Source organism: Gekko japonicus, unplaced genomic scaffold (assembly GCF_001447785.1).
Source record: "Gekko japonicus isolate JY-2015 unplaced genomic scaffold, Gekko_japonicus_V1.1 scaffold6022, whole genome shotgun sequence".
In the NCBI taxonomy this organism is placed as follows: domain Eukaryota; kingdom Metazoa; phylum Chordata; class Lepidosauria; order Squamata; family Gekkonidae; genus Gekko; species Gekko japonicus.
The window spans coordinates 11,417-23,390 of record NW_015166625.1 but is presented as its reverse complement, the minus strand read 5'-3'; the positions used below and the strand labels follow the sequence as shown (position 1 = coordinate 23,390).

Genomic DNA, 11,974 nt, shown 5'->3' with positions numbered 1-11,974 from the left:
GAAGAAGAAGGAGGAAGAGGAGGAGGAGGAGGAGGAGGAGATTGGATTTATACCCCGCCCTTCACTACCTGAAGGAGTCTCAGAGCGGCTTACAAACTCCTTTCCCTTCCCCTCCCCACAACAGACACCCTGTGAGGTGGGTGGGGCTGAGAGAACCCTGACACAAACTGCTCTTTTTCAAGGACAGCTCTGACAGAACTATGGCTTGCCCAAGGTCATCCAGCAGGAGCAAGTGGAGGAGTGGGGGGATCAAACCCGGTTCTCCCAGATGAGAGTCCGCGCACTCAACCACTACCGCAAACTGGCTCTTCCCTCCCTCCCCCACTCAATCGCACAGCTTCCCTTACCCCAACAGATGCCCCTGTTGGCCAAGGGGTCAGCGCCAAAGTTGCACTCCAGGCCTTTGTGGGGATCACAGGGCACCAGCTTGTCACAGTCTTCGTTGAGCTGCCGGGCACACACCTGACAACAACCACAGTTATCCAGCACCCGGCTGACTCCAGGGGGGCAGTGAGGCAGGCCCGGGGGGCAACGGCATGTGGAGGAGCAGCGACAAGATACCTGGAGAGGCAGAGAGAATGGGGCAGTAGGGTCATTTGCCGGGCCCCGAGAGGCTATTACCCCACAAGCCGCAAGAAAGAGTTCAGAGCACCGACAAGGTCCTTCCGTGTGGGGGGGGGGGGGGGGGGTGGGACAAAAACACGCTTTTGGTGGAGAAACCTCACTACTCTGGATGCTCCGCTTCCCTTGATTCTGCAAGCTGACTTATGAAGAAGAAGAAGAAGAAGAAGAGATTGGATTTATACCCCGCCCTTCACTTGGGAGTCTCAGAGCGGCTTACAAACTCCTTTCCCTTCCCCTCCCCACAACAGACACCCTGTGAGGTGGGTGGGGCTGAGAGAACCCTGACACAAACTGCTCTTTTTCAAGGACAGCTCTGACAGAACTATGGCTTGCCCAAGGTCATCCAGCAGGTGCATGTGGAGGAGTGGGGAGTCAAACCCAGTTCTCCCAGATTAGAGTCCGCGCACTTAACCACTACACCAAACTGGTGACCTCATAGGGTTTTCTAAGACAACAGACATTTAGAGGTGGTTTGTCATTGCCTGACACCCCTAGTATTCGTCCGGGCTCTCCCCTCCAAATTGTAGCCAGGGCCGACCCTGTTTCGCTTTCGAGATCTGACGAGATCGATCGGTCTAGCTTGGGCATTTCCGTCCCCTGTGGTTGTTGTTGTTGTTCAGTCGCACTGACCCGCGCCTGCCTAGCTTTTTAAAAGTTTGTTTTAAATAGGCGACCCCAAAATAGTTTCCTACGAGATCGATCGGTCTAGCTTGGGCATTTCCGTCCCCTGTGGTTGTTGTTGTTGTTCAGTCGCACTGACCCGCGCCTGCCTAGCTTTTTTAAAGTTTGTTTTAAATAGGGGACACCAAAATAGTTTCCTACATGGCGCTGCATGCCACGGAGTCCTAGCATTCCCCCCCCCATCCCAAGCAAATCCCAGTAATCGAATCCTCGCCAGGATCAAAGCGCCCGCCACAGAGGCACTGGGTCCAAAGCGTCGGTAGCGCGGCAACCCCCGGAATCCAAAAATAAAACCTCACCTTACATTCGGTGGGGTTGTTCTATTCCTGGTCTCCCCCCAGTATGGAACAACTCCACCGGACTTAGACGAGTATTACGATCTGGCCCGATTCTGGACCGCTTACCGATGCTAGGGAACATCCAGAAGGCGGGCTTGCTGAAGGACCCGACGAGAGGCACCCACTCTCTAGGCACACGCGCGTACGGGTTTGGGAGAAACTTTTGGGAGAAACCCAGTCAATGTTCCCTCTAAGCTGTGGAGTCTTGTGAGCAATAATTCTTTTTTGTGAGCTACTCGCATTAAAGTTGTGAGTGAGCAATTTGACTACTGCATAAATTAGTTTGATCTGGAGCCACCCTTCCTGAGCTAGGACAAAAATGTGGGAGCCGGGGGCTAAGAAGCTGTGAGCTAGCTCACACTCACTCAGCTTAGAGTGAACACTGCCCCTGACCCAGGGCCGGATTTAGACTTGCTGAGGCCCTAAGCTATACAAAACCCAGAGGCCCCCTACTGTTTTAAATTACATCAGCTGGTCTCAGAAAAATTTAAAATATATACGCCTTTTTAATATTTGAAATCATATCGTCTTTTAATTTTTATTAACAAAAATAATAAAGAATGTGTTTACAAAATCACAGAAATAATCACATAATTGAAGGGTTTTAAAATGACAAATAAGGCTCCAGCAGATTGCGAGGCCCTAAGCTGTAGCTTATTTAGCTTATGCATAAATCCGGCACTGCCCTGACCCGCACAGACGGCCGAGGCGCCAGGTCAGCCAGAGCCCAAAGACTTGTGAGCGCCCTCCAACCTCTGATCGAATCTCACGACGAGTTCCGCCGGCGGATGGCTGATGCACGCAGTCATTGCGAACAACAGTAGCACCCTTCACTTACCGGAACGGAGTAGAGAAAGTCGGCTACCCATTACTCACCTGAGAGATGCATAGCAGGAAAGCAACGCTGGCCAGGGAAGGCAGCTGCATCACTGTTTCATGAGAGAGAGCAAGAGAGAGAGAGAGAGAGAGAGAGAGAGTGAGAGAGAGAGCGCTGCGAAGCCGTCCCCGCGATTTCTCGTCTCTATAAACTCCTGCGTACATCCACACCCCCCTTTTTTGTGCAACTTTCACTACCTATAAAGCAACTACGTTGTTTCTGTATTTATATTTCCCCGGGGCCCCTCCCACCTACCGGGCTAGGAGCCAATAGGAACCTCCTCGTTGGCCAATAGCAACGGTGGCGCACTTCCAAACATTCCAGGGGAGGGGCTTTGGGAAGGTGGGAGGGGTCGGATGAATAGAGTCATTCATAAAATTAGAAGGCCAGTGCATTCCGGGGCGATGCCGGTAGTCGCGCGCGGGCCAAGATGTTCCTCTAAGCAGACTAACGTTTTTATGGCGTCTGCTGAATACTCCACAGGGCACATCAGCGCATAGACATACCAGTGTGAGGAGCAGCCCAGGCCACAACCATTCCTGTCGTGCAAAAAACAACTTTGGGTGAAGGAGGGGGGGGAATACGGAAGAAAAATAAACAGATGGAGGCCCACATTTTCTTTGCCAGAGCAAGGTTTTGATCAGGGTATGAAGGCAGATCAAAGGTCGTGTAACTGCAGAGTAACAAAGGCATAGGGTTACTCTGTGCTGGGGTGGACTTGGGGTGCAGAAGACTCAGCTGGAGAGAAAGGAGACACTGCTGTGCTCCTCCTTGCTGTGAACACATCAGGCTTGAGATCGAATCCGCATTTGCATTTTTAAATTAGTTTCATGCTGCGGTGATGCAGTTTTTCTCTATGCTTGTTTGAATGTTGTTTGGAGAAGATTCTTTTAAAGCAGTGCAGAGGTGCAATGACAGTGGAGCTGCCCCGAAAGGACGATAAACATACGTGGATGTGCAAAAGTATGCTAGCACTCTTGAGGTGTGAAAAAGACACCAAATGTAGACAGCTATTTTGAAGACGGAGTCAAAAGGCTAGGACACCGGTGGGAAAGACAAATGCAGATCCAGCCTCATAAGTCTCCACATAGTGAGGCAGGGAGCCACGACTATCTTCATTTTAAAAACCGTCTCCATGGCATCTTAATTAATCCGCATGACGGAGTGAGCTCCCGTCTCTAGTTCCAGCTCCTGCCAACCTATCAGTTCAAAAGTGAGACATTGCAAGTAGATAAATAGGTACCGCTTCGGTGGGAAGGTCACAGCGTTCCGTGCGCCTTGGTGTTTAGTCACGCCGGACACATGACCACGGAAACATCTTTGGATAGCGCTGGCTCTTCGGCTTTTAAACGGAGATGAGCACCGCAACCCTAGAGTCGGACTCGACTGGCTTTCGAGCAAGGGAACCTTTACCTTTACCTATGCCTCTTTCAAACGGCTTCAGGAAATATTTTCAATTTGGTCGATTTAAGTTTCCATCACTAGATGGCGCTTTAGGTCTAGTTTCACACAGATAGTTCTCATCCATTGCTATAAGTCACAATTTTTTCAAGAGTCCTGACTCAACTATATGTCTCCACAGTGTTCTATTCTCTCTTGTTTTGTAACAAATGTTCCCCTCTCTTTTGTGTCCGTCAATTTATGCTGCCTATAGTTATTTTCCACACAACGTCCCTCATAGGGATGGAAAAGTCTGGAACCTACTTCCGGAGTGCCGACTCTAGGGTTGTGGTGCTCATCTCCGTTTCAAAGCCGAAGAGCCAGCGCTGTCCGAAGATGTTTCCGTGGTCATGTGGCCGGCATGACTAAACACCAAGGCGCACGGAACGCTGTTACCATCCCACCGAAGTGGTACCTGTTTATCTACTTGCAATTTCTTGCTTTCGAACTGCTAGGTTGGCAGGAGCTAGTAGAGTTCCAATAAAATTCTGGAAGGGATTTTTCATTAGGGTCTCTGGGCCCAAATACACCACTCTGGGACTGGAATGAGAGACCATGGAGTGGAATGACAGCCCCAGGGTGTAGCAGGAGTGTTCATGGACTGTAATAAGAGCCCACAGAGTGGAATGACAGCCCCTGGAAATAGCAGGAGCGGTCTAGAAACAGAATGAGAGACCACTGAGTTGAATGACAGCCCCTAGGGGTAGTAGAAGTCTTCTGCCACCGGAATGACAGGCCCCAGAGTGGAATGACAGCCCCCGGAGGAAGCAAAAATGTTCAGGGATTGGAATGAGATACCATGGAGTGGAATGACAGCCCCTGGAAATAGCAGGAGCGGTCTAGAAACAGAATGAGAGACCACTGAGTTGAATGACAGCCCCTAGGGGTAGTAGAAGTCTTCTGCCACCGGAATGACAGGCCCCAGAGTGGAATGACAGCCCCAGGGTGTAGCAGGAGTGTTCAGGGACTGGAATGACAGGTCCCAGAGTGGAATGACAGCCCCAGGGTGTAGCAGGAGTGTTCAGGGACTGGGATGAGAGACCACAGAGTGTAATGACAGTCCCTGGGTGTAGCAGGACTGTTCAGGGAATGGGATGAGAGGCTCCGGAGTGAAATGACAGCCCCAGGGTGCAGCAGGAGTGTTCTGGAACTGGAATGAGAGACCACGGAGTGGAATGACAGTCCCAGTGTGAAGCAGGAGTGTTCAGGGACTGGAATGAGATACCACAGAGTGGAATGACAGCACCTGGAAGTGGCAAGAGTGGTCTGGAAATGGAATGAGAGACCACGGAGTGGACTGACAGCCCCAGAGTGCAGCAGGAGTGTTCAGAGACTGGAATGAGAGGCCACAGAGTGGAATGACAGCCCCAGGGTGTAGCAGGAGTGTTCAGGGACTGGAATAACAGGTCCCAGAATGGAATGACAGCCCCAGGGTGCAGCAGGAGTGTTCTGGAACTGGAATGAGAGGCCACGGAGTGGAATGACTGCTCCAGGGTGTATTCTCAGAAGTGTTACCTGTTCCACGCGCAGGGCCGGAGAGACAGGCAGAGATCAGGAGTCTCAATGCGTGGATGAGACGATGGTGTAGGGGGGAAGGGTTCAGGTTTGTTAGGCACTGGGATACTTTTTGGAACAAGAGGGAGCTGTACAGGCGAGACGGTCTCCACTTGTCCCGAGAAGGAACCAGGCTGCTGGCACTTAAAATCAAAAAGGTGGCAGAGCAGCTTTTAAACTGAATATTGGGGGAAAGCCGACAGGAGATGAAAAGTCTCTGGTTCGGGTTGGCTCATCTGAGAGAGGTGAGGGGGTACCGGTTGCTTTTCTACAGGGAGGTGGATTGAAATTGTCCACAGAGGCCATGGCTGGTGACATGGACTGCCGGACAACGACTCGAGATAGCAAGAGGAAGGATGCAGGCTTAACTTGTAAGGGAAATTACAGCTGTTTCTATACAAATGCTAGAAGTGTCCGAGGTAAAATCGGGGAGTTGGAGTGCTTGGTGTCGGAGGGAAAAATAGACATTGTGGGTATTTCTGAAACTTGGTGGGATGAGGAAAATCAGTGGGACACAGTGATTCCCGGTTATATATTATATCGGAAGGATAGGGGGGGAAGGGTTGGAGGTGGGGTAGCTCTGTATGTCAGAGAGGGTATAAAGTCTAGAAAGATTGAGAGGCTAAGTGAATTGGATTCGCTTCTGGAAGTTCTATGGGTTGAAATAGGGGGGCCAAAAGGAAACTTAACACTGGGAGTTTGTTATCGCCCACCAGATCAAAAGATAGAGGAGGATTATAAAATGATGAATGCCTTAAAGATAGCAACTAGACAAAAACACTGTGTAATAATAGGTGATTTTAACTACCCACACATTGATTGGGTCAATATGTGTTCTAGTCGGGAAAAAGAGATTGAGTTTCTAGACACTCTAAATGACTGTGCTATGGAGCAGATGGTCACGGAACCTACCAGGGGAGAGGCGATCCTTGATTTGGTCCTAAGTAACACTCAAGACCTGGTGAGAGATGTAAAAGTGATTGCACCGCTTGGAAACAGTGATCATAATGTTGTTGAGTTCATCATTTGTACAAATAGAGAATTGGCCAAAAAGACTCACACAACCATTTTTAACTTTAAAAGGGGTAATTTCTCTGATATGAGGGGACACGTGGGGAGGAAACTGAAAGGAAAAGTAGAAAGGGTCAAAACAATTGGGGAAGCTTGGGATCTATTTAAAACTACGATCCTAGAAGCTCAAAAAATATATATTCCGCAGGTTAGGAAAGGCACAAACAGGTATAGGAAAAAGCCTGCATGGTTAACAAACAGAGTAATGGAGGCTGTAAAAAGTAAAAAGAATTCCTTTAAGCAGTGGAAAGCTAGTCACAGTGAGGCTGATAAAACGGAACACAGGCTATGGCAAATAAAATGCAAGTCTGAGGTCAGGCAGGCAAAAAGGGAATATGAGGAGCATATAGCAAAAAACGTAAAAACCAACAATAAAACTTTCTTCAAATACATTAGAAACAGGAAACCAGCCAGGGAGGCAGTGGGGCCCTTGGACGACCAAGGGGTAAAAGGAGTATTGAAGGATGATAGGGAAATGGCTGAGAAGCTAAATGCATTTTTTGCCTCCGTCTTCACTGTGGAAGATGAGAAGTGCTTGCCCACTCCAGAACCACTGATTTCAGGAGGGGTGTTGGAAGACCTGAGTCAGATTGAGGTGACGAGAGAGGAGGTCCTAAAACTGATAGACAACTTAAAAACTGAAAAATCACCAGGCCCAGATGGCATACATCCGAGAGTTCTGAAAGAACTCAAATGTGAACTTGTAGATCTCCTGACAAAGATATGTAATCTTTCCTTAAAATCTGCCTCCATTCCTGAGGATTGGAAGGTAGCTAATGTCACTCCCATCTTTAAAAAGGGTTCCAGAGGAGATCCGGGAAATTACAGGCCAGTCAGTCTGACGTCGATACCGGGTAAATTGGTGGAAACCATTATTAAGGAAAGAATTAGTAGGCACATAGATGAACAAAACCTATTGAGGCAGACTCAACATGGGTTCTGTAAGGGAAGATCTTGTCTCACTAACCTGTTAGTGTTCTTTGAGGGGGTGAACAAACATGTGGACAAGGGGGATCCAATAGATATTATTTACCTTGACTTCCAGAAAGCTTTTGATAAAGTTCCTCATCAAAGGCTCCTAAGTAAGCTCAAAAATCATGGGATAGAAGGACAAGTCCTTTTATGGATCAAAAACTGGCTAGTTCATAGAAAACAGAGAGTGAGTGTAGGTGGGCAATTTTCTCAGTGGAGGGTGGTAAGCAGTGGGGTACCGCAGGGATCAGTACTTGGTCCACTGCTTTTTAACTTGTTCATTAATGATTTGGAGATGGGAGTAAGCAGTGAAGTGGCTAAATTTGCGGATGATACGAAGTTGTTCAGGGTGGTGAAAACCAGTGAGGATTGTGAGGCACTCCAAGGGGATCTGTCAAGGATGGGCGAGTGGGCGTCAACATGGCAAATGGGGTTCAATGTGGCCAAGTGCAAGGTGATGCACATTGGAGCCAAAAATCCTAAATATAAATACACGTTGATGGGGTCTGAACTGGCAGAGACTGATCAAGAGAGAGATCTTGGAGTTGTAGTAGATAACTCACTGAAGATGTCGAGACAGTGTGTGACTGCAATAAAGAAGGCCAATGCTATGCTGGGGATTATTAGGAAGGGTATTGTAAACAGATCAGCCAATATCATAATGCCGCTATATAAATCAATGGTGCGACCTCATTTGGAATACTGTGTGCAGTTCTGGTCACCACACCTTAAAAAGGATATTATAGCTTTGGAAAAAGTGCAGAAAAGGGCAACTCGAATGATAAAAGGGTTGGAACACTTTCCCTATGAGGAAAGGTTAAAGCGCTTAGGGCTCTTTCGCTTGGAGAAACGATAACTGAGGGGAGACATGATTGAGGTTTATAAGATTATGCATGGGACAGAGCAGGTAGAGAAAGAGGTACTTTTCTCCCTTTCTCACAATACAAGAACTCGTGGGCACTCAATGAAATTGCTGAGTGGTCAGGTTAGAATGGATAAAAGGAAGTACTTCTTCACCCAAAGAGTGATTAACACATGGAATTCACTGCCACAGGAAGTGGTGACGGCTACAAGCATGGACGGCTTCAAAAGGGAATTAGATAAGCATATGGAGCAGAGGTCCATCAGTGGCTATTAGCCACAAGGTATAGATAGGGGCTCTGGGGCAAGTGATGCTCTGTCTTCTTGGTGCTAGGGGGGGTCAACAGTGGGAGGGCTTCTAATGTCCCGGCCCCACTGGTGGACCTCCTGATGGCACTGGTATTTCTGGCCACTGTGCAGTTCCCTTGCCGTCCACCGCATACCGACAACCCCGGGGCGGGTGGCACGAACCCTGTGGCGACCAGTGGCCCCAAAATTGCAGGACACCATACAGAAAGAGGTGGAACTGATGCAGCAACTAGATGTGATCGAACCTTCCAGGAGTGCCTGGAGGAGTCCAATAGTGTTGGTCCCGAAACTGGATAACACCATCCGATTCTGCGTCGATTATTGGGAGGTTAATAAGCTGGCCCGGTTCAACACATACCCCATGCCCAGGGCAGACCTGTTAATCGACCAACTTGGAATGGCCCGGTACCTGTCGGCCCTGGACCTGACGAAGGGGTACTGGCAGGTGCCCATGGATCCTCAGGACTGGGAGAAGACGGCCTTTGCGACCCCACAGGGGTTGCTCCAGTTTAAAGGAATGCCCTTCGGGCTCCACGGAGTGGCGGCCACCTTCCAACAGTTGGTGGACTGGGCCCTGGATCGCTGCCGGGACTTCGCGCATGCATACATTAACGACATAATTGTATGTAGTCCCAAGTGGGCCACGCATATGGACCACCTTCATCAAGTGTTACATGCCCTCCGTGAAGCTGGCCTGACGGTCAACCCCCGCAAAAGCCGGTTAGGTTTCCAGGAGTTGAAGTAATTAGGATATGTAATGGGACACGGAGCCTTGAAACCCCTCTTCGATAAGGTAATTACCCTGGAAAACCAGCCTCGCACCCACACGAAGCAGCAACTCCGTCGGTTCTTGGGATTCGTCGGGTACTACAGCCGATTCATACCACGCTTCGCTTTAATCGCTAGTCCCCTCACAGACTGTTTACAGAAAACGAGACCAAACCAGCTTATCTGGGGCCCAACCCTGCCCCCAGCTCCCAGTAGTCCTCAGTCCGGTCAGGACAAGCCGAGGGCTGCGCGTGCTGCCTCTTCTTGACACCACCACAGGCAGCCAGAAGGGTAAGTTTCGGGGGGGGCAGAATACACCACGCTGAGTGTAGGTGGTGGGGTCTTGTTTTGGGGGGGCGAGAGTGCCCAGGCCAGCTGAGGCCTGCCCAAGCTAGCCGGGGAGGTCCAATGTGGGTGGTGGGGACTTGTTTGGGGGGGGGACCCAGATCGCTTACGGCCGCAGCCAGGCTGCTCCTGTGTAGGTGACAAGGACTCATTTCGGGGCAGGGGAGAGCACCCAGGCTTGCCAGATGCCCCTGAGGCTTACGAACTACTCACTATTCCTTGCTGCCCCTGAAGGTGGAGGCTTTCTTTACCTATATGAGCTAATCCAGGAGCAAGTGCCCTCCTACCAATTAGTAAGGAACACTGGGAAGAGAAGCAGCATATCTGGCATACCAAATCTGGCATCCCCCCATGCTGCCTTGACGAAAGACCTTTATCATGAAGTACCCTTAAATTGCTGGTGGGGTGATGTATCTCTCTGGGAAACAGTCTGTAGTAGCGGCTACTGAATGAGTAAACTGGGAGCCAGGATGTCTGTAACAGCAAAGCTGCATTCTTCGTTTGCTTTCCCAGTGCTTGCATTTCTGGATCTCATGGTGTATGTCAGAATACGAGCTCAAAGAGACACACCACTTCAAAAACGTTGGGAAGGCGAGTTGGAGTTGGATTTTTGGCAGGGAGAAACCTTTAGAAAGGACGCCCGATGCAGCCGGCAACACCCGCACCAGCACGCCCTCGACAGAGAGACGCCGAGGCTCTTGAAGGGGGGCCAGGCCAGGAAGGCGGGAGGGCCGGTGGGGCCGAAGGGTGGCGCTGGCAATGGGGAATAAAAGGAGGAGTATTGTGTAGTGGGTTGCTGCGTGGATGGACGACAGACAACGGCGTAGTGCATAGCACGCTTTATTGGTACACAACACGAACAAGGACCAACGGCCGGCAGGCCAACTATATACATATCCAGGGGCACACCCCTGGGTCCCATTGGCGGGTTTGAATCTCCCGCCACAGTCCCATTGGTTCTCCCAGTGGAGGGACTAGGATCCTAGTCCCCATTGTTATTCCCGCTTCAAGCTCAGGGTGTTCGCTGGCCCCCAGTGGTGGTCAGCATACACAACAAGGAGATGCCGAGGGGCCGAGGAGGAGCAGCATGAACTGGCTAAAGAGCGCAGTGATTGCTGAGGTGGAGAGAGAGAGGGAACACGCTCAGCTGAGGACATGCCTCTTGGGACCTGGCTGGGTCCGAAGCCATGTACCCTGCTGACAGAGGGACCACCAGGGTGACGCTAAACCCTGTCCCCTGTCACGCTGAGACCTTGTTGACACGCCTCCCTTAACCCCAACCTCGCTCTCAGGGCCGCCATGCCTGCAGGGAACACCAAGGCACCATGGCCACGGGCGGGGAAGTTGGGAAGGAGGTGAGTGAGCTTGACAAAGTGGTGGAGAATATGGGCACGCTAGGTAGGCCACGTCCACACCTGCCAGGGTGGCGGCCACCGTCGGACAGGCGTGAACACCTACAGACAGCGAGTCAAGTTCCCCCACTTCATCCGAGGGCTCCTCCTTGTTGGACGATAGCCAAGCCTCCATTAAGGTACGACCCGCGGGGCCCGTCTCACCCGGAGCCATGGACCTGACCCAGTTCAGCCAGTGGTTGGTAGTGCATCAGGCCCAGCTACTGAGAGACTTAGCACAGCAGCAAAAAACGGCCCAGGCAGTCCCTCCTCCAGCCGTTGCTGCTGAGACTCAGCGACAGGAGGAGGGGCAGCAAGGGCAGTCCATGGGGTTGAGCTTTGGGGACACTCTGAGGAAGTGCTGAGTGCTGCAAGAGAAGTGAGTGTGTTAGTTGGACAGGGAATCGAATTAGGGGGTTGGGTTCACTGTTGACATTGTTAAGAATTTTTATGTAGCACTGGACATGATTTGATAGCAGGGGAGGGAGGAGTAGTTTGACTATTGCTGGGGAGTGTATTGTGCCCCCATCTTTGCTTATGTACCCAAGCTTGTAGCTATGGGCGATCTGAAGCCTGGCGGAGATCGCTCAATGCTAAATATGCCTGGTCGTTCAATCCCGGTGCTCTTGGGGAGGGGGAAGTATAGCGGTGGGCCGAGGCGAGATTTTGAGGGAAGGATGCAGAGAAATGGTATGGCTCGGCACCCTTCCTGCCTAAAGCCCATCCCCAGGGGGACTGACAGG

General features: G+C 50.7%; 1 protein-coding gene across 1 annotated transcript in view; it reads right to left on the bottom strand.

The window, feature by feature from the left end:
* Window positions 1-2,695, bottom strand: part of LOC107111439 (protein CYR61-like) — a gene marked incomplete at its 3' end in the record, with an annotated part of 13,100 nt that extends 10,405 nt beyond the window's left edge. The window contains exons 1-2 of the mRNA XM_015412404.1: window positions 2,520-2,695; window positions 348-561 (exon numbers count right to left, since the gene is read on the bottom strand). Of these exons, the coding sequence (XP_015267890.1) occupies window positions 348-561; window positions 2,520-2,684 (379 nt within the window). The remainder of the gene's footprint in view (window positions 1-347; window positions 562-2,519) is intronic.
* Between the last annotated feature and the right edge of the window lie 9,279 nt (window positions 2,696-11,974).